Source organism: Adiantum capillus-veneris, chromosome 28, assembly GCF_014529385.1.
Source record: "Adiantum capillus-veneris isolate H3 chromosome 28, ASM1452938v2, whole genome shotgun sequence".
In the NCBI taxonomy this organism is placed as follows: domain Eukaryota; kingdom Viridiplantae; phylum Streptophyta; class Polypodiopsida; order Polypodiales; family Pteridaceae; genus Adiantum; species Adiantum capillus-veneris.
Genome location: NC_140958.1, coordinates 94,543,206 through 94,566,748, shown reverse-complemented (window position 1 = coordinate 94,566,748; position 23,543 = coordinate 94,543,206). Strand labels below are relative to the sequence as shown.

Sequence of the window (23,543 nt, the reverse complement as noted above, 5' to 3'; positions counted from 1 at the left end):
GCCTGATGCTCTGATACCACTGTCACAAGACGGGCACCACGTGCCAACGGAAAAAGAACAGACTAAACAACTTTAAGCACTTCAACAACAACTGAACTGAGAGAGAGAGAGAGAGAGAGAGAGAGAGAGAGAGAGAGAGAGAGAGAGAGAGAGAGAGAGAGAGCACCTCTCACGAGACTGGAAGTGGCGAAGTTTCACCCCAAGAGAGCACCGGCCCCAAACGTTGGCGCCCCACCTTTTGGTATTACTTTATTATTATTGATTCGCAAAGTACAACAGTCGAGGAGCACCTCCTGTGCAATCTGTGCGTTGAAGAGTGCTAGAGAGGGCCCCAAGGCTCATATTTAAAGGCCCAAAGCCTTAAAGCATTAAATATGAAAAGCTGACCCCAAAAAAAACGCTTTCCTAAAATTTTGGGATTTTCCTAAAAATCCGTCGTGAATTCTGGAACGTTCGTACAAGTGCCACGTCATCATATTTTGTTGTGCAAAGTCTTCTGAGTGTGTTCTGCTTTATTTTTAATTCCTTTATCGCACAGGATCCCGTAAGTTGGTGGGAACTCTTCTTTAAAAATAGGCACTCGTCAAGACTTTGTAAGTCTGTAAAACTTCTTCTTCTGCTGCTGTTGCTTCTTCTTAGGGTTTTGGCCTCTTGGCTGGGATCTGAAGGTTGGCTCTGTTCTTCAGTGGCTTGAAATGTCAGCAATTTGTGACAGTGGCGTACTCCATGATCTCATTTGACAGGCATGTGTATGGGGATAATCTCTCTTTCCCCTCCTCTTCCATCTCTATGGTAGAAAATCTAGAGCTTGAGGGGGCGAAGTAGCAGAGGGCGATGTAGATAATCCTGTCCCGGGATAGCTCAAAGCGGATCCAAAGGTAACAGGTTTGTGGGTCTTGTGCAGCAATATGTATCTTGCTGTGGAGTCCCTGTCTGAAGAGTATAGCCACCCTCTCCTAACCCTCGTGTGTTGTGCTGGCGAGTGCTCCCTCGATGTGAAGGCTCCCACTGAAAGCCCTGGATCCTTGATAGACTCCTCTCTGGGCTCTCATGTGTCTCCGGCAGAAGAATGAGGTCCGCATTGCAGTTCCAAACGGCGAGGTGGATCTCCTCATGTGTCCCACAAGCCATGAGTCCCTACGCGACGGTATTGCCATCAATGATGACCCTACCATCTTGGTATACTACCTTCTTCCCTTCTTTACGAGCTTTCTTGACTCTAGGCATGCATGCTTGGCGATGGTCTTGTTGCATCTTTGTGAGGTTGTCGTCAAGGTAAATAAGAGGCTCCTCTAGCTCACATATTGATGACGTGGCAGTTATGCCAAACACAGACACACACACACACATACACACACACAAGTAGGCAGTTCTGCCCGGACACCCCCCCGCGGGAGTTGTACTTTGCTCAAAGATTAATATAAAAAGAAATATCGAAAGGGGCGCCAGTCTTTGGGGCCAATACCTCTGGGCATGGAACTCCGCCGGGCCGTGTTGTCTCGAATTGAACTGTGATTTAAAGTTGTGAATTATTTTGAATTGAATTCTCTCGTGTGTCGTGTCAGATTCTCGACTTGGGGTGCCTAAGCTTGTGACAATGGTATCAGATCATCAGGCGTGTGCTTTTCTCAAAGCATACCGGTCTTATCAAAGAGCAGACATGGCACTTGGGCACTTTGTAAATTGATATTGAAGAATCTTCGTGTCCCGACCCCGAACTTATTAGCCACTCCCACCCTTCATCGCGCATCGGGCGCGCTCCTATCTTCATCGCTCTATCTTGCAGGGCATAAAGCCATTCAGAATCCCAGATTACACATGGGTTCTTGTGGAGATCCTGATAGAGATAACACCTCCCAGTTGAAATCAGGGGTGGGAACTGAAGAAAATAATAAAAATCTGGGCAAATTTTTGGTGGAGAAGTTTGCCAAAGCAGAATACAAGCGCCCACTTCACGTTGACATGGGTGTGAAAAGATTGATTGAAGAAGTACTCTAGAGACCTGAGATTTGCGAAACACCTGAAGGATTATCCGATTGATGAGATTCACTCGAGATGGCGTGAGGCCATTGAGTCTCCTCTCGAGACGGGATGAAAGCTAATAGGACAGACGAGTGCAAAAAAGCGGAAGCTTTACTCGCAAAGAAGAGCTGAAACAGAACTGTTGGCCAGAATATGAACCAGATATTGCAAAGGACACTGAAAGAGATACTGATGTATTGACAATCTGGTTGTTTGTGACAAATAACCGGAAATAGGAGCGAGGAACTTGCATCTTTTTGGATTGGGAAGCATGGAGCTGGACATCCACTCTTTGGCAACAAGGTGAGTCATCTCCTTGTCTGCTTTGCAGTAGAAATCAAGGATGAGATGGTGAGATCGAGAGCGACGACAGCTCAGGAATGAATCGGATATCCTTTCGATTCGAGGTAAGAATGATGAATTTGAATGAATGAATGATGACGCATGTTGAATGATTCTAGTTCATCAAGACTCCCATATGAATGAGATGAGTGGATAGTGTGGTGAGCGCATCAAGAGTTTCTGCGGGATGAGATGGCTACACAAGGATCTAGGTGCATCAAGACTGCTAGACGGATGAGATGACTAGATGATTGAAACCACCGTGTTCAGTATGAGCTAAGTGTGTGAATGAAGAACTTTGAAACTGAAATTTCCCAAGATAAATCTCATTTATATATGAGATTAATGTTGTCTAGAAGAACTTAGATAACAAGTGAAATTGATGATGATGAATGCAATTGGGAACAATGACAGCTCCAGAATGATTTCGATAAGTATCATGAATTTTGAATGAAACTAATGTTTTATGAAAAAATCTACTATTTGTGAACAAATAATAGATTAAGAATGAGATGATGATGATTTTGGAGTAGTGACAGCTCCCGAATGAACGTGATGATTGAATCACGACCAATTCAATGGAAATGTTGTTTTCACATCAAGAGTTCTTGCGGCAGAAGGAAACTCCATTCTAGCTTCAAGCACGGATGAGATAGACACACAGTTGGAATTGAATCATTGGACCACTCTGTTCAGTCTGAACTTCGTGATGGATTGGGATCCCGAGAAATGATTACTCGCACACGATAGTGCTTGAGGCAAATGATTACTTGCACACGATAGTGCTTCAGACGAAAAATCTATATAGACATTGTCGCAAAATGGGATTAGTTAATCTGACATCATTTAGGTCCGGGATGGATCTAGATGCGGTTACTAAATACGTTGCTGGCAGTCATGGTCTGAGATTTGGAATGAACTTTTTTATGATTGATTTGTCATGTAATGTCTTGTGATGTGACTGTCGTCTTTGTACAAGTGCTAGATGTGTGGTGTCTAGTGTGTTGGTACTTAGAGTTAGTGTTTACTGAATTGGTTTATGGCCTCTGTCTGTTTTGCAGGCATAATCGAGGGCGGTTACAATTTCTTTCAAGAGGGGGGTATGTCACAAATTTAAGACGTGGCAGTTCTGCCCGGACACACACATGCAGGCAAACTGTACGGACACTGATGTGGCAGGCGGTACGGACTCCCCTGATTTTGCATTGACTGCTGATGTGGCACTCCGAGATTTGCGATGACAGTGCTTACGTGGCAGCCTCTACGGATTTCCGCAAATTGTGTTGGTGCTTTTTGCTGGCAGATTTTGGAAACTTTTTGCTTTTGAGTTAGAAGCTTTTGGACCAATTTTGAGTTTAACTGCTTTTGGGGGCTCTGCTTTGGCATCCCTTGTAAGAATAAAAGAGCCTTAAGGGCCTCACTCTTCAGAGCATGTGGACGCAGAGTTTGAGAGCGAGCACCTGTGGGAGTTGTACTTTGCTCAAATATTAATATAAAAAGAAATACCAAAAGGGGCGCCAATTTTTTGGGGCCAATACCTCTTGGCAGGGAACTCCACCGAGCCGTGTCGTCTCGAATTGAACTGTGTTTAAAGTTGTGAATTATTTTGAAATGAATTCTCTCGTGTTTCGTGTCGGATTCTTGACTTGGGGTGCCCAAGATTGTGACACTAGCTTGAGACTCCTTGGAGGTGAATTGGAGGATGAGGGCTCTTCTCTGTAAATCTTTGCCGGCTCTCCACGCCTTGGAGAAGGGTGGCTCCTCTTCTTCCTTGTACCCTAGTTTTGTGCATAGGGCTTTCCCATCACTCTCCAGTTGGACCCCTCTTCTTCTTTTATGCCCATCATTGGTATATTGAGACGTCGGGCTTGGTGCATCTTCTCTTCCTCAATGTTTGTGTGTACAATGAGCGCCTCATCCTTTTGGGCTTCCTCCTTCGCCTCTCTTTTGATATTCTTCTTGACGACTTCGACCCATCTTTCCTTGGTGGCTTCCAATTTGTCTTCCATGCGTGCGGAGAGAGAGAGAGAGAGAGAGAGAGAGAGAGAGAGAGAGAGAGAGAGAGAGAGAGAGAGAGAAGAAGAGAATTTTAACGTCGTAGGAAACTATCCCAAGAGACATAAAGATCTATCCGACGAGGAGAGTTGAACTCAAGACCTGTTATTCAAGAGGGAAATGGCATAACCAATCTACCACATCTGAGAGAGAGAGAGAGAGAGAGAGAGAGAGAGAGAGAGAGAGAGAGAGAGGAGAATTTTAATGTCGTAGGAACCTATCCTAAGAGACCTTAAAGATCTATCCGACGAGGAGAGTTGAACTCGACCTGTTGTTAGAGAGAGAGAGAGAGAGAGAGAGAGAGAGAGAGAGAGAGAGAGAGAGAGAGATTCTGCTGTGTCAGGATGTTGCACATGTGATCAATTTTGACATGCCCTCTAACATTGAGATGTACACTCATCGCATAGGTAAGTGCCAATGTTTCAGTACCAATTTATTTCTTTATGTTTGAATTGGCTGAGTAAGCAATGTTTTTTTTATTGCTTAGGTCGTACGGGGCGAGCTGGAAAGACTGGGATTGCCACAACTTTCTTGACGCTATATGATACTGAGGTCTTTTTTGACTTGAAGCAGGTATTTTTTTTCCCCTGGAAATGACCTGGTGCAACCTTGCAAAAGTACAAAAGAGTTAGGTTTCTACCTTGCGTGTTACTACTCAAAAGGCAAAGTTCTCAAGTAGCTAACAGAAGCTCTGCACGAGCAACCATGCAGTGTGCATGCACGCTTTCACATCCCCTGAATTTAGCCATGTGAAAGCGTGTTCTGGCTTCTAGCAGGGAGTATGCTACACTCTGTTCTGTGAGTTGAATGGGGCTGCATGCTGTGGTGTGAAGGGAGAGGAAGTGGATGCTGAGAGAAGGTTGTGCATTGGTGCCATGCACACATGATTATGCCTATAGACAAAGATTTCATGACCCATTCTGATGGTTAGCATGAACGGTCAATCAGTTCACCCTTTTGTGTGCCTTACACATGGGATTGTAATAGATTGGTCTAATCAATCCCATGTGGAAGGCATAGGTTGCTGCTGTAGAATGCTAGTCTGGGATGAACTAACAATTTCTCAACCCTTTTATTTAAAGATCTACACTGCCTTTAATGCTCTGTCACAAACATAGACCATTGTATTTGATAAGCAGCGCATTGTGCTCGTGTTGTTTCTTTCTTGTTTTCTCTTTTTTGATAGGCGGTTAGGTTGCATCTGTGCTTGTGGCAGTTGGGTGGAACCCCTCTCTTCCTTGCTGCAGATTTGTCGGAGGCTACTGTGCTGCTTCCCGATGGGTATTCGGGGTTGGCTTGGCTTGCTCCAGATTGTTTCTATCGGAGATGTTTCTCCTTCCGCTTGGGGAATTGTTGTAGATCTTGATGCAGATGGCAGTATGTTCTGTTTGAGTGCATGTTGCATGCTTGGAGGGGTTTTCTTTTTTTTTTTATGGGCGCTTGGGTTGCATCTATCCTTGGGGTGTGGCAGTTTGGTGTACCCCCTCTCTTCCTTGATGTAGGTCTTTAAAGATGTGATTGCTAAATACGTTGCCAAGAATCATGCTCCTAGATTCTATGCGATATGATCTGAATGTGATGTGATGTGATGTAATGTGACTATCGTCTTTGTACAAGTGCTGGATTTGTGTCTTCAAGTGTGTCGGTACTTAGAGTCAGTTTCTACTGAACTAGTTTATGGCTTATGTCTGATTTTGCGGGCATAATCGAGGGCGATTACAATTCTTTCAAGAGGGGGGTATGTCACAAACAGATGACGTGGCATGACTACCCGGGCAGACAATATGGACAGATGCTTACATTGCAGATTCCTGAAAACTACGCTGACATGCTTACGTGGCAGATAGTATGGTCTTTCGCAATTCACGCTGACAGATGGTGACGTGGCAGCGTGTATGGATTTCTGCAAATTGCACTGTTTGCTTTTGTGCTAGATTTTGGAGCCAGTTGCTTTTGGGACCATTTTGCTTTTGATTTAGAAGCATTTGGGGCATCCCTTGTAAGAATAAATAGACCCTTAGGGGCCTCACTTTGCAGAGCATTTGGACGCAGTGTCTGAAAGCAGAGGACCCCTCAGGTGTTGTACTTTGCTCAAGCATTCATATAATAAAGAAATACCGAAAGGGGTGCCAGGTTTTGGGACCAATACCTTTGGGCACGGAACTACACTCGGCTGTGTCGACTCAAATTTTAAAGTTCTGAAGCATTTTAAAGTGATTCTCTCGTGTGTCTTGTCAGATTTCCGAATTGGGGTGCCCAAGCCTGTGACACTTTCTCTTTTTCTCACTGTTTGAATTGTCAAAAGAGGGCGAGATGTCCTCCTCTGAACTGCTACATTACTCTCTATGCATTTTATACTTTTTCTTAGATCTGCTTTTCTTACTTTTCTTGCATTTTCTCCGCTTCTTCTGCTTCTTCTTATCCTCATTCGAACTAGAGGATGACGAACTCTTGGAACTTTCTAAAGAATTTGCGTCATCTGCGAAACAAACACACTTCTTGGATCTTCTAGCTACCTCAAAAGTTGATTTTTGGCCCAAATAACTGGGGAAATCTGCTAATTTTCTTTTCTTTTGGGTGTGCTTCATGCTTTTCATCAACTGGTTTGTCTTCTTTTCAAGAGCTTTGTCGAACTCTTTCTGCGAGTACAGTCTGTGCTTTTCTGCACTCCGCTTTGCTTTCTGCTTCATTTCTGACTTGAGAGGAGAATAGATGGCCTCTCGCAATCTGGAGTGAACCTTGTCAATTCTTCAAGTGATTCACATATTTCGGGTCCTTGGAGTACTTGATCAATCTTTTTATGCATGTGTTGACCTACAATTGACGTTTGTACTCCGCTCTGTCAAGATTCCCCGTCAGAAATTTACCAAACCCCCCGACTACTCGAAAAAAGGCGCACTCACGTGGAATCTCTTCTATGCCCCCACTGGGATTTTCCTTTTCTTCAACACTGCTTGTCATGTCAGCATGTCAGCACAATTCACAGAAATCTCAGCCAGCCTATACGCTTTTGGTCTTTTTTAGGCCCCATAAGTCAGTAGGATTAGGTTTTGAAATCCCTAACCCCTTTAGGCCCCACAACCACATCTTCACATTCTTTGGGTTAGAATTTTTAACTCTTAACCCCTTCTCCTCTTAGCGACTCCTTCCAATTGGGCATGCCATGTCACAAACTTTTGACAATTGTTAGGAGCATGTTACATTCTCCTCACGAGGTTTTTACAATGGACACTATATATCAGTCACAGATACAACATTTGACTTAGTGGCTTTGGGCAGATTTGTGTATATTTGATCACAACCTAGATAGCTACATTTCACCACCTGATTAGAGTGTCTTTATCTCTAGATGTAACTGGGGTGAAACAGGGCTGCCGGCTATCTCCTACACTATTTGGCATGTATGTGGATGAGGTTCCTGACTACATTGAGAGGGATGGTGATAGAGGAGCACAATTGGCAGGGACGTGAATCGCACTATTGTTATATGCTGATAATATTGTGTTGCTTTTTGACTCCGCGGAGGGGATGCGGCATCGTTTAACTGCGTTGTACACATTTGCCCACAATAGTGGATTGTATGTTAACGTGGGAAAACGAAGGTTATGGTTTTTAACACCACACCACAGTGGGTCAGGAGGTAAGCACCCACTTTTACATATAGCCAGGAGATGGTGGAGTATACACCTATCTTGGGGTAGTCTTCAGCGGACCGACATTTTCATTGAGGAGAGCAGTAGAAACTAGATTGACGAGAGCTTATGCAGCCTCGGGAGGATTGGAGAAGATGTGTTCGCAGGTTCAGTTTCAGGTACCTCGAACAAAGCTGTGGCTTTTTGACACTCTAGTGGCTTCAGCTATGCTCGATGGGGTTTAGATGGGGACCCTCGGTGGACCACCATGGTAGATCTGGTAGAACTAATGGATGGAGATGTATGGAGAGGCCTCTAGTCTCTATGATCTCTCGGTTGATTCGGGCTAAGGCCTCAGTGCCACATGAGATTATTCGAGCCAAGCTAGCTACCCAGAGACCTCCCCGAAGACAGACATGCTCGGCTAGCCCTTGAGTTATCCTTCATGCATAATTTATGGGACCTCCCCAGAGATAGACATGCTTGGCTAGCCCTTGAGTCATCTCGATAGCTAGCGCTACAGGGGGACACAACATGCTAGTATGGGCAGATCATAGATGATGTCACAAGACGGGCACCACGTGTCAATAGAAAAGAACAGACTGAACAGACTTTTAGCACTTCAATAACAGTTGAACTGAAAGAGAGCGACGACACACGACACGGAGTGGCGGAATTCCACCCCAGAGAGTATTGGCCCCAAACCTTGGCGCCCCTTTCGGTATTTCTTTATATTGCATCAACACAGTACAAGCCGGTACTCCAGACTCTGCACCTTCTCCAGGAAGCATGTCAAAGAATGAGCCCTAACCTAAAACCAAAGTCAAACAATTCAAATCGGCACCAAGACAGGTCCAAATTCCCTACAACCAAAACACTTCCCCTCTTCGAGATAGATAGCCCTTTCTCTAAGAGTCTGTCAGGGACGTGTATCTTTCTTTTCTTTTCTTTGTAACTCTTTCTCTTTCTACTTTCATTATTAGAAGTCTGTTGGGTTCTCTGAGTCAAGATCTCATCAGTGGGATAAGTCAGTGTATCGCAAAACCCCGTTTCGCATGACCCATCAATTCTTGAATAGAATTCAACTTTTGTTCCAAGCAGTAGTCTCGGATCTCTGTAGGAAATCCGCAGCGAAACCGCTCAATCTGTTCAACAAGACCTTCGTAAATGAAGAGGTTGGTAGAAAAGAGTTTCAAAATCTCTCGAAATAAGCGTCCAAAGAATCTCCCTTGCTCATCCGAGGATGATTCCAAGCAGTCTGTATATCTCATTCGTACTCCCGAGTCAGCCAAAAAGAAATAAAAAGCCTTTCAACCATTTAACTGGAGCTTCCTCTATCAGTAGAAGAGTAAACCACCATGTTCGAGCATCTCGCGAAGGATTCAAATTGAGTGTCCATCTTCTTTGAATTGTTTTACATTCTTGCTTTTATCTTCGAGGAAGTCATACTGGTTGGCTTTATAGAAATTCTTCTTCTTTGCATAAAATCTCTGATCTTGGAGTCCGAACTATCCGAAGGCGAGTCCTCTATAGAACTGTCAGAAACTGGGCGAAACTTAGTCTTCTTCTTGCCCTTTCCGAAGCTTTGCTTTTTGCTTCGCTTGTCCATGTCTTTGTGCAAGTACAGGTTCCGCTTTTTTGCACTCGTCTGTCTTTTTGGCTTTACTGCCTACTTGAGAGGAGAAGCAATGGCCACACACCATCTCGAGTAAGTCTTACCAAATGGGTAATACGTCAGGTGTGTTATCAATGTCGGGTCCTTGGAGTACTCAATCTGTTCACACATTTGCCAATCTGTAGTTGACGTTTGTACTCCTTTTCGTGCAAACTTGTGCGAAAAAATTTGCCCAAATCTTCATTCTTTCATTAAATTCCCACGCCGGATCTTGAACTTTTTTTTGGCTTCCCACTGGGAGATGTCATATCTGTCAGCTTCTTCGTCAGAACCCATGTGTAATCTTGGATTTTTAATGGCTGTATGCCTTGTAAGACAGAGCGATGAAGACGGGAGCGCGCCCGATGCGCGATGTATGAAGGGTGGGAGTGTCTAATAAGTTTGGGGTCGGGCCACGAAGATTCTTTCCCAAAAGGTGTGTGCGCTGTATAAAGGATCGGATCCTCTAGAATAAGAATCTAATAAGAATCCATATGCAGTGTGCTCTTCATCTTGCAAACACCTGGCCAATCCCATATCACTGACGTCTAGTTCTCTCAACATTTTCTCTGAGGTATCGTAAAAAGCAGACTGGCCCGTCCCGGTATTAAAGTCTCCCAAAAGAATGACATCTCAATCCCTCGAGAACTCCCATCTGTCCTCATCCAATATCATGTAGGGTGAGTGCCCCCTGGGTGCTGCATAATGAGATGAGCTGGGGGCAAAATAGCATATTGCAATGTAGATTGGCCTCCCTGTCTCTGCTCTCACTCCGACCCACATATATCTAGCCTGCTCATCTCTCCGAACAATACGAATGAGGGGTTGAAGCTCCTACGTGAATAGGATTGCCACACCTCGTGACCCCAGTCCTCTATGGGTTGATCTCACATCCTGCCTACAAGTAGTCTCCCAATGGTATCCCCGTCACTTTAGAGAGAGAGAGAGAGAGAGAGAGAGAGAGAGAGAGAGAGAGAGAGAGAGAGAGAGAGAGAGAGAGATGTGTTATATTAACGTCTTCACAAGGCCAAAATATGAGACCATAAGGTGATGTCCATGTGTTACTCTAGTACAATGTCTGTGGAACATAAAAATTAAAATAAATGAGGGTACTTAGAGTGGGTAGGTATGTAAGCCTCCCTACGTCGTCATCATCAGCATCACATGAGAGAGAGAGAGAGAGAGAGAGAGAGAGAGAGAGAGAGAGAGATTTTTTGTTTGGTTACAGATGCTCATTCAGAGTAATAGCCCTGTGCCTCCGGAACTTGCAAGACATGAGGCATCAAAATTCAAACCAGGTGCAATAACGCTCTCGTTTTCCTATGTTTCTCCAAGCGACAGGCTTGTACTTCTCCTCTTTTAACAACCTGAAAATTGTTGCAGGTTCAATTCCTGATAGGCCTCCACGAAGGAATGACACTGTCTACGCACACTAAGAAACTTTGTGGAAACTCAAATACTAGTCAGCATTTATACAGTAGGAGCATGTGTAAGGGGTATCTGTGTTCCATGTAGAAAGGGCAACAAGGATCAATTCAAAGACTATGTGCCATATATTCAGAGCCTGATGCCCACTTTGCAAAATATTGCATATTGCCTAGTTATTGTATCAATAACAGGACTTGATGTTAATCTATAATTTCTTATAGAGAAGATGGCTGCTTTTTGCTGAAAGAAATTTCTTAGCATATATCTGTGCGTAGTGATAAGCGTAAGTCTACGTTAGTGGGCTGCAGTGTGTGAAAGGTGACTGAAAATCAATTTCTGATCAAATTTATTCTTTTTGTGTCACAATTTCTCTTGATACCGATGGGGTTCTTGTTGTATACAAGCTAGGCTCTCAACCTTGCATCACTTTCTCAAATCTTGCTCTTTCCCACAATCAGAGCCCGTTGTTAGGATTGTCTAAAGTTTCCAAAGTTGCAACTCGTTGCACGATTTTTATCTTTGTGTCATGGTGGCATGTGAGTTTTGCTTTCATCCCAGAGCTTATCTACGTCCTTTGCTTTGTGATTTTGCATATTTTGCATATTTACGTCTCTATTTGAGGAATCAAACATTATTCAGTTCACGTTAACTACCTCATTGAGATGAACTAGTGGTCATCAACTATACCAAGGCTATCTCTTTTAAGAATTGTATGAATGCTCTCTTTCAAAATTTTGAAGTGGCTTGGCAGTAAACGTGAAATGGCATAGTGATAAGCTTACTTATATCCAAAATTAAATTGCCTTGGTGTTTGACCCATAGTAATGTATGCTTCAATTGGGCAGATCGAACTTAAGTCAAGGGTATTATAAAGGTTGTAAGGGTGCAACTCAAGATTATGTGTTTCGACAAAATGAACAATGTATTCTTGCATGTAAATATGAAACCGATAGATCAAAGTGGGGGGGGCAAAGAGCATTAGTTCTATTGTTGTGAATAAGTTGGAGGTCTGGTTTTTCCAACCTACTTGGGATGGTTGTTTATTCTCAGGGTTGCATTGTGGTGCCATTGGATAGATTCCTACTCTTTTGAGAACAAGACGTGCCTAAATGTTGTAGCCTTTAAAACTCTACAATGTAGAGCTTAGTCGTAGCCTTTAAAAATGTAGACCAAAACACAAGGATCAAAAGATTGCTTATAGCAGTTGAGCTGAGGTGGCCTTGTTATAGGAAGTTTGTTTTGAAAAAAATCCACTTAATCTTGTTTTGTTGTGGTTTTCTCACTCAAAAGATTCTATTTGACCTTAACTCTGGGTTTAAAAAGGAGAAATTGTTACCATCTATGTGGTAGGGATGTATGTGAATACACTTAGGCTCGTCGAGACGCTCTTTTCTTTGCTAAGAGGTTTTTTTCCCTTATGCATTGTATATACGTCCATCACTCTAGGGCTATCTTATCTCTCTATTTACAAACTAAGCAATACAGTTTCTATTGTGTCTTGAGCTTTGTCATCTTCTCCAAGGGGTGTGTGCGTCCCTGCAACCCTAATTCTAACATTTGGTATTAGAGCATGGTCCATCCTCAGGGTATTGTTGCCAATATCCCTTTGCTCACATTCTCAAGCATCAACAGGTTGACGAATACTTTTGAAAAGCTTGTAGATCTTGGTGAGCTCAAATTTTTCATTCACACTCATTTCGGTCTCAGTTTTTACTACAAACAATACTACACAAGCAATTGTATCCTCTTGTATAAAATTCTTTTTATCAATGCAATTTCTTGCCGAATAGGTACTTCTATGTAGCGCGTGTTAGTCTCAATCATTTTTCCTCTTTTGAGGCCGTTTTTACATCAGCAAGTATAGTCACTCACCAAGGTTGATAACAACACAAATGTTTTCAAAATGTTTGCTTTTGAGAATAAATTAGATGGGGATATTTATCTAGTGTGGACTTACACAATGACGCATGTTCTTGTTTCAAAGGGCATTTGAAATGTTGTGCAGGGCATTGATGTATGTCCGTCTTCTATGGATACATATTCCATTGAGGATATTGTAGATTCTGATCTTTTGCTACTAAAGTTGTTTTACATACATCTCAGCAATTTCACATCCTCATGCATTGATTGCATTAACTGTTGAGCACACTATTACTCCTCACATTCGCTCGGCAAAATTAGCAACACAGGCTTGGGATATGTTGGAGTCAAAATCACATCTTGAATTAAGCTTCTACACACTTTGTTGGGTTTACAAGCCCGGTTCGGTCCTCATACCCATGGTGGGCACAGTCCCTTATAGCATGCAGACATAGCTCAAGTTATTTTGAAGTTTGCATGGCTAGTATCACTTTATATATGGTTGTCTATCAATTAATATAGCGCATCTTTTTTGGCTCTCCTGTTCTCTCTCTCTCTCTCTCTCTCTCTCTCTCTCTCTCTCTCTCTATTCTTTCTTTTCTTCTGCACGCTCCCAAAGGACCATGGCTCCCCATCACCAGCACACACCATAGCTTCAAGGCCTATCACACTTTTGAATCTATTCATATAAATAAGCTACTTTTATCTTAGAACAAATATATAATAAAACTTCAACATGAAATATGACACATCGTAATTAAAATTTCTACACGAAAAACTATTTAAGAAAATAAAAAACACAATTTGTGAGGGTGAGCTAACTTAATTACCAAAATGAGAATGTTGTCACAAATGATTGATAATAAAGTGATCCATAGTAATATTTAACACTGAAAACAACAATTTTGGAGACATCCATAATCATGAGGAACATGAAAGCAATCTTTTATAGATAGCCTTCGGGCACATGAAAATGTGAATATTTTCTTTATTAGCATGATTCATAAAAGGAAATAATTATTAGATTATATTGCTTTCAATAGTTATATAATATATCTTTTGGAGGAAGATTCACAAAGTCCAATTGAGTGTTGACTTGTATGAACAACATAAGCCCACCTTGGAGGTATAAATTCTAGTGTACTTGCTTCGACAACAAATTTAATGTGCGATATTGATAAAGCACAATTAGACTTTACCATGTATTGTTTCCAGTCCTATATTGTAAATTCATTATTATGATTCTAGAAAATCATTATTTTCTCCCTTCGACTAGTATCATCTATTCCACCTCTATTAAAGAGGGCTACATCAAAAACATGGGGAGACTCCCCCAATGAGGAAAGAAAGTATGTACATTGAGGGCTAATTCACGAGGTGGGAGGAGCCAATAGCCACATGGGTGGCTAGTGGTGCCATATAGGCACACCTTGGACCATGGTGAAGAAAGGCCCTAGGCGCCAAAGTCGTAAGAAAGCCTCTCGACGCTCTAGCATGTGATTTGGGCTACCCTAAAGTCTCTCAAACTAGCCCCAAAGTGTATGAATCAGCTCCAACCAAAAGTCATGAACAGTCTCTACTGGTGGGACATGGCGAGCCTTAAAGGTGCGGAAGCAACGAGTCCGCCCGATGAACCAAAGTGTCAAGCCACAGACAAGCTCCCAACACCACTCTCTATCATTGTGCCACTCTTAAGGGGTGAGCTCTGTGGCAAGATGGAGTGTAGGTCGACCCCTTGATTTACTACCATCTTGCTGGTGAAAGCCAACTCAAAATGGAGCGAAGGGCCCGTGAGAGTGGACGAGGTTGCCGCGCCCCAAGTGTATTGTCGAGCTTTGGAAAGGGTTGACATTAGCCGAAGAACCCGAAGACAAATCTGTTGTGCCATGGGGCAGTCCACAAACAATGACACTCACTCACCAAAGGATGGCTTCAAGGTGCACATGCTGCCAAGAAGTCACTGTGTACTAACCAACTCCCATCTGCTAACTAGCCATTCAAACATAGTAACTCTTCTCCGATGCTTGTTGTTCCACAACTACTCCCAAAACTTGACAAGAACTCGACTGTGAGACCCTCGTGCTAGAGGGTGGCTCTCCCAAGTTGAAAGCAATCAATGTCCTATCTCAAGCTTTGCTGGGTCAGGACCTATGAAACAAGTCTTCCCACAGATACCCACTCCTCGGATCCTCTTAAAATAGCATTCTGCAACTTGTGGAGCTTCTACTGAGATTCTGTGAAGGTGACGCTCTCCTTGAACCTCAAAGTACATGCAAGGTACTGACTCCGAGAAATCTCGAACTGCAATGAGGACCTCCACCCGCGTGAAGGCCCCCATCCATTTGGGAGCTTCTCCCTCTAGAGGGGTAAGCCACTCAGCTAGTATAGCCTTTGTAATGTTCTAACACATGCTCTGAACCCCCCTCATGCCTCATAATTGTATGCTCTAATTTCCTAGGGTAAGCGTGAAAACTAAAGCCAGTCCTCGTTGAGAGTGTGGGTTGGATTCTATGCCATGGGACTGCAAGAGACATGAGGACTGCTACTAACGAGGCGGCCTCTCTATGTGCTAACCATGGGGTTCCAAACAAGAGGCTGCCTCAAGCACTCTTCCATGCATGTGAGTTGATGCTGCTTCAGGCCACTCCTTAGCTGCTCCCAAGACCCAAGCAAGCTCACAACAGATTGGTTCTCCAATCTCCTGCTCATACGACTCTGCATATCTCTACAAAATCCACAATGGACGGGCTCCAAGAGCCGACCGCATGAGGGACTCCAGCTCAAATCTGGTGAAGCAACAACTCCTTCCAGGGATCCTCCCCTAGAAGCAGTTCTCTAACCACAAGCTTCCCCCCAAGGAGGGCTCTTCTCTGATATGCTGGGTCAATGATCCCTAGCCCCCTTGAGAACATGGTAAGGTGATGACCTGTCAGGCCACTTTGGGCCGAGCTAACTGAGTCACGTTCTGACCACAAAAAATTTCTGATCAGTCTCTCCAGCTGGTTGATGAAGGAGCTCCTGAAGATCTGGCAGGACGTGATGTACCACATAGTAGCCAACAATACTCGATTGACCACTACAACTTTGCCTGCCAAAGAGAGTCGTGCAGAACTCCAATGAATCAGTTTCCTCCTAATGGACATGAGGAGGGGAGTAGTCTGCTGCTCTAGGATAAGTTCAAGCCAACGTGACAACCTAGATAGCATATAGAAGTCCCTAGGGGGATCCACCTGAAGCCCTCACGCGACAACTAAATAGGCGTAGGAGAACTGCCAACCCAAAAATCCACTGTCTTCCTCCAGTTGATGAGTGCTCCTGATGCACAATAAAACACAAGAGGTTGCTCACACCTTTGCAAATTGGCCTCATGGCCCTCCAAGTACATGGTTGAGTCGTCAGCAAACTCAACGTCAACAAGTAGCTCTTCTCCCCTAATAGGGCTCTCTAACGACACAAGCCAAGCTCTAATGAATTCAAAAATCCACTCATCACCTCAGCATAGAAGAGAAAGAGGAAGGGGGCAAGAGGGAAACCTTGTCTAAGTGAGTGTGTTAGCATGAACTGTTCTCCTCTTCCCCTTTCCAAGAGTACTCGATTGTGCGCACATCTGTAGAGGGCTGACACACCTCTGATCCAAGCATCTGATAAACCTATTCTCGTAGAGTGCCCTCCAAGAAATCCAGTCAACTTTGTCGAAGCCTTCTCAAAATTGAGGAGTATCATAAGGTCCTCTCCTTGAAGACGCGCAAAGGGAGACGCCTCCGACAAGGTGAAAATGTTATCAAGGATACTACACTTCTTGACAAAACCTGTTTAAGTCCCATGTATAATGCTCTCAAGTAGCGATTGAACCCTCAAACTCAGAGCCTTAGCTACGATTATGTAGGCCTAGTTGAGAACGGTGATGGGTTGTCACTGGCGGATCTTATTCAAGAAGCCTCCCTCCTTGGGAATAAGGTATATCAAGCCCTCACTCATGCTATCATGCATCTCTCCAGTGTGCAAAATGTACTGGTAGGTGCTACAAAGATCCGAACCTAGCATGTCCTAGTACTCCAAGAAGAAGTTGGAAGTGAGACCTTCCTCCCTTGGACAACTACCTCGGGGGAGTTTCCTAAGAGCCTTATGGAGCTCCTTTGGTTAGACAGGCAGCTCTAGGCTCTAACGCATCTCCTCAGTAACAAGGCAAGGCATCTGTGCCCAAAGCTGCTCTCTTCATGCATTCTGACACTCTGACTGTGGCTCAGTTGACAACAAATCACGGTAAAATTCAGTTGCAACTGCATGCATATCCTCAGGCTCTAAAGCAACTGACCCAACGGGCCTCCTCAACTAGCTAACATTGGTGTGCACATGGTAGGGCCCCACAATCTCAAAGAACTCCCCAGTGACTGTTTCATCCACCTTTGTCCACTGAGATGCATGTCGCTGAAAGGAAAACTCAGGACACCACTCCTCAATGTTAGTCAGAGCTCTTATCGAGCGTGCTGCATTTACTCCTTCAATCAAGGACAATTTGGGACGTGGTGCTCTTGCATTCGCTATAAGGAAGCAACACCCCGTTGAAGATGCTTCTTCTCCTCGTTGGTTGTTGCAGCCAAGCGACTCTTGAAGGAAGAAGCAACTAAGATCACCAAGTCCAGAGGCCACTCTATCAATATGTGTGCCTTGAATGCTCAAACCCTTTTTCCAAAGTGCCACTACTTGCTCTCTAAGATCTCGATCTAGCAGATCCTCTGAGGGAGTGCAGCATCATGCTCCCACTTCTCTATCTGTCTGTTATGATAAGAATTATTGGCGCATGATCTGAGAATGTAGTTCGTGCCAGAATTTTAATAGAACCTCCCATGTTGCAGATGTTATCACTAGCGTAGAAGTGATCTACTCGAGATAGATTCACTCCTCCTGAGTCCACAATAGTCATACATACCCCTCCCTGGATGCATCTAGGCCCAAAAGCACCTAACCAAAATGTCTCATAACGACCATGCAAAATTTGACCTCATTGTCGAGTCCGGCTCTCACAAAGATGGTGCCTCTGAAGCATAAGAATATCATTTGTACCACCCATAAGGCATCACTGAAGCTCCTGATGTTGAAACTGAGGTCCACCTAATCTCTGCACATTCCATAAGACGATCCTCATGGAGTTAATGAGAAAAACCGATGCTACAACAACAACCAATCTCACTATCTTTGGGAACAGCTTGGATGGGGAGTAATCTACATCTAAGCGACCCCGAGATAGTCGTAACTGAAGAGTCTGTCCAACCCAAGCCTACTAAGAAGAGTGTGCCATCCGTCAGGATACATCCTCTATCTAGAAGTGCTCATGTACATATACATAGCATGGTGTACTTTGCGTGTCAGCAAAGAAGTGTACCACAAACTGCCTACACCTTGCCCTATCCGATGGTGTTAGAGATAACTTGACCAATGGCCACAGAGTATGTATCAAATCTATCACTCCCAAGTCTTTTGTGTGATGAGGGAACTCAAGAGCCTAAATGTGAAGCCAATTGATCATTGAGTCCAGAGTCCACTTAGTCTAGTCCGTGCCACAGAGTGGGAAATAGAAACCAACCGTTGGGCCTTTGCCCCTCTAGCTACTAGAAACAGTATGCCTCAAACTCGATAGACGAATCGTCGAGGAAGTGTGTGGTCGTAAGCAAAAAAGTCCCATTGGTGACGGATGTGGAAACTAGTCAGTCCGAGGGACTGTTGTAAAGGGTGACGTTTGCATAAAGAGGGGCGTTCACAAGATTGTATTTTTTTTTCTCCTCTCGCCAAGCGGCTCATGGCAAAAGTGCTTCCAAAAGACCTCCTAGCTATCAATGGAGGTCCTGTTCCCTGAGCCGGTTGTGAGGCAAGAGAGGGAGTGGATGATGGAGTAGGGGGGCTAGTGGGTGGAATGGGAAGGGAGGGGAAATTAACGAAGGGATGAGGAGAGGTAGAGGTGATGGAGACGGGGGGTAGAGGAGTGGGTGGAGCGAGAGGAGGAGGGTCTCTCGGAGGAGAAGCTGAGATAAAGGGGTAATCGAGGGCTCGTCCTACTATAAGGGGTTGAAATAGTTCTTTGTGGGAACCCACTACTACTAGCCTAGTGCTAGTCGACCACCAGGGGTGCCAAACTGACGTGGTGAGTCCTGGTAACATTGGTCCCAAACCTGTTGCCATCCCTTCTCCACCTGGGCAACGATCTCGGAGGGAGAACCTGCCTAAGCTCCATGTGTCTCTGCATGCTGGGCCTAGCCAGCCTTAGGAGGATAGGTCTTGGTCTGTGCCGCGGGTCGAGGCCTCCTCCATGGACAGGCCTTTACAAGATGGCCCATCTATTGACAAATGAAGCACTAATTCGGGAGGCCCAAGTACTCCATACTTTGATGGAGCCAACCACCACTCACCCGAGAAAGTAAAACAACCTTTGAGAGGGTGTAGGTGTCTTGAACTAGAACACATAGTGTAGGTATACATGCTGATAGAAGCTGTCGTGCGAGGTGTCTCCAAAAGAATACAAGGCCTTGAAGAATGATTACAACTCATGCTGTTGCATTCATTCATATGAACCAAAAGATGATGACCCAAAAAAGCCGAAGTATCTTATGGAGGTCATTTATCCATGGATTTGTGGGTGGCTAGCTGACAAGTTCCCCACTGCTTATTACAGCGGTAGCACATGCTTGTTTGATATCAACGATGGCATTTCCATGTATGTTGCCAACTACTTTGTATATTTGGAAGGGTATTCGTATCGTTTTGACCCCCCTAATGTATAAATGATTTTGTAAGCTTGAACATTGCCTCTGACAGTTTCATGAAAATTAGAAAATTGTCATTGTGCGTGCATTGATCCCTAAATGTTTTGAGTGGTGCACTTTATTGTTTTATACACATACTTTTTCTTGCTACCACTTTGGTACTTTTGTGTTACTACTTAGTGACAAGGGTGACTTTGGAACTAGTGACAAGTGGGAGTTTCCAGGTTAGTAGTACCTCTTTAAGGACGGATGAGAGGAAGGAAGAGGATGACAAGAAGCAAGGGGAGAGATGATGAGAGCAAGGGAGGGGATGACGAGTAAGAGGAAGTGGATAGTTATTGTAGAGTACCAGAAACGCTACTTATTACTACCATATTGTTGGGCTTTATAACTTTGGCTGCAAAAGAACTGTACACAACAGTAAGCTAAATTCATTTAGCACAAAACCGAAATTTGGTACTAGAGTACTAAATTTGGTGGCATATTAGCACCAAAGATTGGTATTGTATAACTTAGTAATAACTGATGATTGTAAAGGTAGCAGATAGTACCAAATTTGGGTACTATAGAATATCAAATTTGGTACTACAATACTATAGGGTATAAAATTTGGTAGGAGATAGTACCAAAGTTTGGTAATATAGAGTATCAAATTCGATACTATAGTAGTTGGCTAAAAACAAAAAAGTACATACCAAAATTTAGTGCTATAGTAACACAACAGTCAACTAAAAACTATAAAGCACAATACCAAAGTTTTTTACTTTAAAGTATTGGCTTTGGTATTGTGGAGTACCAAAGTTTGGTATTGTAGAGTATCGGATTGATAACACAGTAATAGCATTAGACAATACTAATCACAAATAAGATTCCATTCAAGAGAATTACAACTCTTGCCAGTGGTTAGAACTGTAGTTGGGGTAAACATTGTATGGCTCCCCTCTTACTCACTTCCTTCTTCATACACTACAAGAGGAGTAGTCTATAACCGCTAACATTGAGGCGAAAAAACAAAGGAAAATGTAGAGAGAAAAAATTTCTTACGCGGCAATAACCGCGGCTCTGAATGTGGTAGTGGTTTGGAGGCAATAAGTGTGGTAATATTTGCTACAGTAATATATCCGTTGCTATTACCGCGTTTGTTTCCGTTGCTATTACCGCGCTTATTGCCGCTAAACGCCCATTCAAAAATAAAGGTGCTCATTTGGGCCACCTAAAATTGGGTGGCCCAAATGAGCACCTTTATTTTGACCTTCATAAAACAATGAAACATCAATTGTTTTTTGGAAGAGTATACAAAAAAAACAAAGAATGAAAATTGACCTTATTTTACCTTGACAATTTAATATGCAGAAGATCAACTATTTTAAAAAGTTACAATAAAATATAAATAGTTGTATATACATTGTGTCACATTGGGACTTTACGAAAGTTTGGACAAATATTTTTCTATTTAATCCTCCTCGATCTCGTCGTCGTCTAGAGGCACGTACGTTTGATCACCTTTACTCTACATAAACCCAAACCAAATTAAACGATTATCAGTAGCTCAAAACAATTGATACAAACTTACTTGTTTAAACTTATTGCTTGTAGTGATGCAACCACCGTGTCGAATTACTCGCGATAGATGTGGTTGTTCTCGAACAACCATCGCCAACTATAAAATTCTATATGTCGCTCCTAATACTTGACCATCTCTCTGGTTGGTCGAGCAAGAGTGATATCGACATTATAATTTAATCAATCTTACATATTTGTCGTTCTAAGCTGCCTTGCCTCCTGAGCCATAATGTGTGGGAGTTTGTCTGGTGCGAGCTTCGCGTTGTTGTCTGTAGGATGAGCTTGTCGCAGCCTGGTCGCTCTTTCCTTGCATTTCCCACTCCCACTCCGCATTTTCCGTGTTGCCACCATGATAGCTTCTGTCTGGATCTCTAACCTGGTTGGCTACTATGCGTCGCACATTGGACTGCTTGTTTTTCAAAAAAAAAAAATGTAGCTCTCCAACCACTGTTGTGAAAAACATTGATCGGGGGCATTTGGAAATCTAGCTAGCAGTGCGTCCTCAATGTAGCGTGCATGATCGGGGAGTTGGTCTCTAAACTTTACAAAACAGTTTCTATACGTTGAATGTATAAGAATTTGAAGATGGCGTCAAAATGCCCTGTCATGTGCTGTGTCGAAGTCCACCTCCCCACCATATTTAACCCTATAGTAGCATCCATGCGTGTCTAGCACGGGTGCGTTAGTATCCTCGCCCTTTGCGTCAGGGGCGGAACGCTCTAAAAGTGGGCACTCCGTTCTCCCACCACTACCAAAAATTGCGAAGCCACAAGATCCGCCACCACTTTGTCTCTCCCAGCGCTCGCTGCCTTGAGACGAGAGTCGACATGCACACTAGAGGAAGTTTGGCTACGGGGTTCTAGCAAAGCAGGAGTGGAATGGAGTGGTGTAGAACCCTGTGATGTGATGGGAGTGCGGCCTTGCGATGGAAGGGGAGTAGGACGATAAGAAGGGTCCGTAGAGTAAGGTGTCGTCGGTGCGAGACTCTGGAGGTAAGGAGTCCCTCCTTGACTCCCCATGGTGTGTTCAGCAGAGAAAGACCGTAGGTCGCAATCTGCCATGGAGTATAGTGGCCAAGAAATTCCTCCTTCGAATGAAGGTACTACTCTCGTAAAGAGAGAGCCCACTGTAGGTCTGGATCTACGACCGTTGGAGGAACCTGAGTAGAGTAGATGTAGGATGGCCATGCCTGCAAATAACAAAATAAACCCATGACACGCATGGTTTAGGGTTAACTAGCCTGAAACAATCTTTATTTCTTTGCTTGTTCTCATCGCCTCAAGACTCGGGTCCACTGGAGGCAATGTCCACCCCGGTGGGAGCCCACCTGGAATGTGAACCAACCGAAAGAAGAGCCAGATGGATGCTCCCCACTAGCTGGTCGCTCGTCTGACATCTACATTACAACAAGCAATATAAGATTTATCTTTCCCTCCTACTCACTCCATCATCTTGCACATCATCTCTTCACAACAGCTTCTTGCACATCATCTCTTCACAACAGTTCCTTATTTGAGGGTCAAGGGATAGAGTAGAAAGTGATTTCTGAGAGTCCATCGGCTTCACGTAAAGAGGGTCATTTTCATAGCACTCTACAAAAGCGGAAGCATAAGCGCACTGCGCACACCACAAAATGGTTGCTTCGTCTACAACCATTGCTTTTTATCTCCCTATTTTTTTATCTTCCTCTCTCTATCTATCTTATTCTCTCAACGGATATCTCTATGTCTGTCGAGACCCTCTTTCTTCCATGATGGGTATAACCGCATAACGTCATTTCAAGGATACAAGCATATCCGAGGTTCCAGGGGCGGGGGGGGGGGGGGGGGGGGGGGGGGGGGGGTGTTATATAAACCACCCCCTCTACCCTTAGGTATCAATTATTTCATTTCTTAGCCTTTTGAGGCTTTTAATGAAGATTTTTTATTTTTTTATGAGTACTTTATCTTGTAGTACTTTTGGATGTTTATTAATTGCATTTTTTAAGTCCACTTTTAGTTTAAAATAATTTTAGCACTCATTGCAATTTATTCTCTTTGAATTTAACTTCATGTTTTTTTTATAAAAGAATTTAGAACTTTTTCTAATTAATTATTTATTTTTTAGGACACATGACTAAATAAAAAATTATCACGTGTGCGAGACATTGACTGGGATGATCGTGGCCCCCCGGAGTCCCTGAGCACGATCGATGGCTAAAGGAAAAACTCCCTTGTTCTTACGTCAAGT

At 43.6% G+C, this 23,543-nt stretch overlaps 1 protein-coding gene across 1 annotated transcript in view; it reads left to right on the top strand.

Annotated features, from left to right (window-relative positions):
- Nucleotides 1-11,379, top strand: part of LOC147420912 (P-loop containing nucleoside triphosphate hydrolases superfamily protein) — a 114,297-nt gene extending 102,918 nt beyond the window's left edge. Inside the window, exons 22-25 of the mRNA XM_086504067.1 lie at nucleotides 4,763-4,826; nucleotides 4,907-4,992; nucleotides 10,934-11,003; nucleotides 11,089-11,379. Of these exons, the coding sequence (XP_086360193.1) occupies nucleotides 4,763-4,826; nucleotides 4,907-4,992; nucleotides 10,934-11,003; nucleotides 11,089-11,141 (273 nt within the window). The 3' untranslated portion in view covers nucleotides 11,142-11,379. The remainder of the gene's footprint in view (nucleotides 1-4,762; nucleotides 4,827-4,906; nucleotides 4,993-10,933; nucleotides 11,004-11,088) is intronic.
- The last annotated feature ends 12,164 nt before the right edge of the window (nucleotides 11,380-23,543 follow it).